Source organism: Penaeus monodon, chromosome 24 (genome assembly GCF_015228065.2).
Source record: "Penaeus monodon isolate SGIC_2016 chromosome 24, NSTDA_Pmon_1, whole genome shotgun sequence".
Classification (NCBI taxonomy): Eukaryota; Metazoa; Arthropoda; class Malacostraca; order Decapoda; family Penaeidae; genus Penaeus; species Penaeus monodon.
Genome location: NC_051409.1, coordinates 12,177,211 through 12,179,264, shown reverse-complemented (window position 1 = coordinate 12,179,264; position 2,054 = coordinate 12,177,211). Strand labels below are relative to the sequence as shown.

The following is a 2,054-nucleotide window of genomic DNA, read 5'->3' as shown; positions in this document are numbered from 1 at the left end:
TGCGGAGAGGAGTGCGACTATTGCAGTGGCGATGACGCCGAGGACGAGGACGAGGGCACGTGCTACATGTGCAAGCAGAGCCAGCTCATATCCCCCGCGTGCAAGCATCCGGGCGTCATAACGAATGGAATCCTCAAGTCCCTGAGCGGGCGGAGGGCGAGCGAGAAGGAAGCAGTGCGCGTGCCCCGACAGAGGTCGCTGGCGCTCCAGGCCGCCATTCACCGGCGCCAGCTCACGCGGCAGGGGCTCGGCGCCATCCGGGAGTCAAGCATCACCAGTGACGAGTTGGCCGAGTCGGAGGAGGAGCGCTCCTACGATGGCAGCAACTGCGACATCTCCAGCAGCTGGAGGTTCGGGCTGTGCCGTGACGTGACTGCCTCCAGGGACTCCACGCTGCGCAGCGTCAGGAGCGAGAGAAGCTCGGCCTCCCTTCCGTTCGACAAGTCCAGACAGAGACATAAAGAGAAGTCGAATTCCCTCCCCGGCGCCAACTCTCGCGGTCTGGCCGGGGACGCGTCCGGCCGGTCCCTAGGGGCTGGGGTCACGCCCCTTCGGCAGGCATCCACTTCGGACGACGAATCGGGCTCGCACAGTTCCCTGCCTCGTCTGCCGCCGCGTCCCCCACGGGCTCCTCGCATGCGGCCCCCCCTTACGCCCAGCCCGCCTGCGGCAGGTACAGGAATGCCACCCCCATCGCCTAACAGCCCTCGGCCTGCCATGGGGCTGCAGGGGCTGCAGCAGCAGCGCTCGCCGGGAACTCCGCGGGCCCTGCACGCGTCGGGCCTCCCTGTGGCTCCGAGGACCGTAGCCCCACGCAGCCCCAGCAACCCCAACCCCCCGTACGGCTTCCCTGGGACGGGCAGCGGCACAGCCTTGCTGTGTCCCGGCAGTCCGAGTCTGACGGGGCACCATTCCACGCCCTCCCCCGCGGGCTCCGAGGGCGCGCCCGCCTCCCCCAGGATCAGCAGTCGGGCGGGTGCGCTCGTCACCCGCAACTTCTCCATCAGCGACGACGAGAGCGGGGGGCGGTGGGCGGGTGGGCGGCGCCACGTGACCATCACCCGCCACGAGAGCGTGTACCGGGAGGTGGCCGAGAAGGGCTACCACCTCCCCCCGGGCTCCCCCGTCGACCCCTACTGGCTTACCTGGGTTAGTATGCTTTGTCTCCCGCTGTCAGGGTGCTCTGACACTTCTTCATAAGGTCTGCTAAGAGCCTGTTGCAACAAACTCTTTATGATTTCAATATGTTTGCATGTGCGTGTGTGCAGTATGGACTGCAATTATTTGTTTCAGGTAGGATTGCCACATGCACTGCAAGAGCAGGATTTTTAGTATCCGTAGACTCGTTGCCCTTTCATAACGGAGGGAGGCGTGTGCTTCCTTCGCGCTCAGGCGCGGTCCACTTTGATGGCTCCGCGGTGGCTTGGGCGGGATCTTTCGATTTTACGTATATGTATTCGTGCACTTCGCAACGCAAGGAAAGTCTGCCCAGAGCAAGCAGAACTCCTTAGGTGGGCTTGGACAGATGCCAGGAAACTGCTGCCGAGTGCCCCGTAAGCAGCAGGAATATCTCTGTTGCACACGGAAAAAAAATAACATTCTGGAATCTCTGTGGGCCTCTAAATAAAACTCTCCGTTTCCTCCCAAGCAGTAAACTAAACAGAATTATTGATGCTCTTTGGTCCCACTCCGCGTTCCTTATGGCTGCTGATGCGACCCTGTTTACGGAGCTTCGCTGAGATTTACCGAGATAGCATTATGTAGATTCTGGCCCCAGTGTCTCCAGTATTTATGTGGCAATACGAAAACACAAGGAGTAAAGGGAGTTTTTATGGCGATATACTGTGTCTTGATACGTAATGAGATGGAGTCATACGCGGAATGTGAGTTGATTGTTAGTGTTTAGTTTTATCAGTGTGATTTAGCCTTCGTAATCATATACATATTACGTCATGTCTATCATGCATGGCGTTAACATCTGGATCAGTGTTATGTGACTGAAGAGCTGACGTGATACAGACAAACAAATAACGTCTCTCCTAGTTCTTAATGAG

At 58.8% G+C, this 2,054-nt stretch overlaps 1 protein-coding gene across 1 annotated transcript in view; it reads left to right on the top strand.

Annotated features, from left to right (window-relative positions):
• Positions 1-2,054, top strand: part of LOC119588583 — a gene marked incomplete in the record, with an annotated part of 49,963 nt that overhangs the window by 24,224 nt on the left and 23,685 nt on the right. The window contains 1 exon segment of the mRNA XM_037937224.1: positions 1-1,149. Within this exon segment, the coding sequence (XP_037793152.1) occupies positions 1-1,149 (1,149 nt within the window).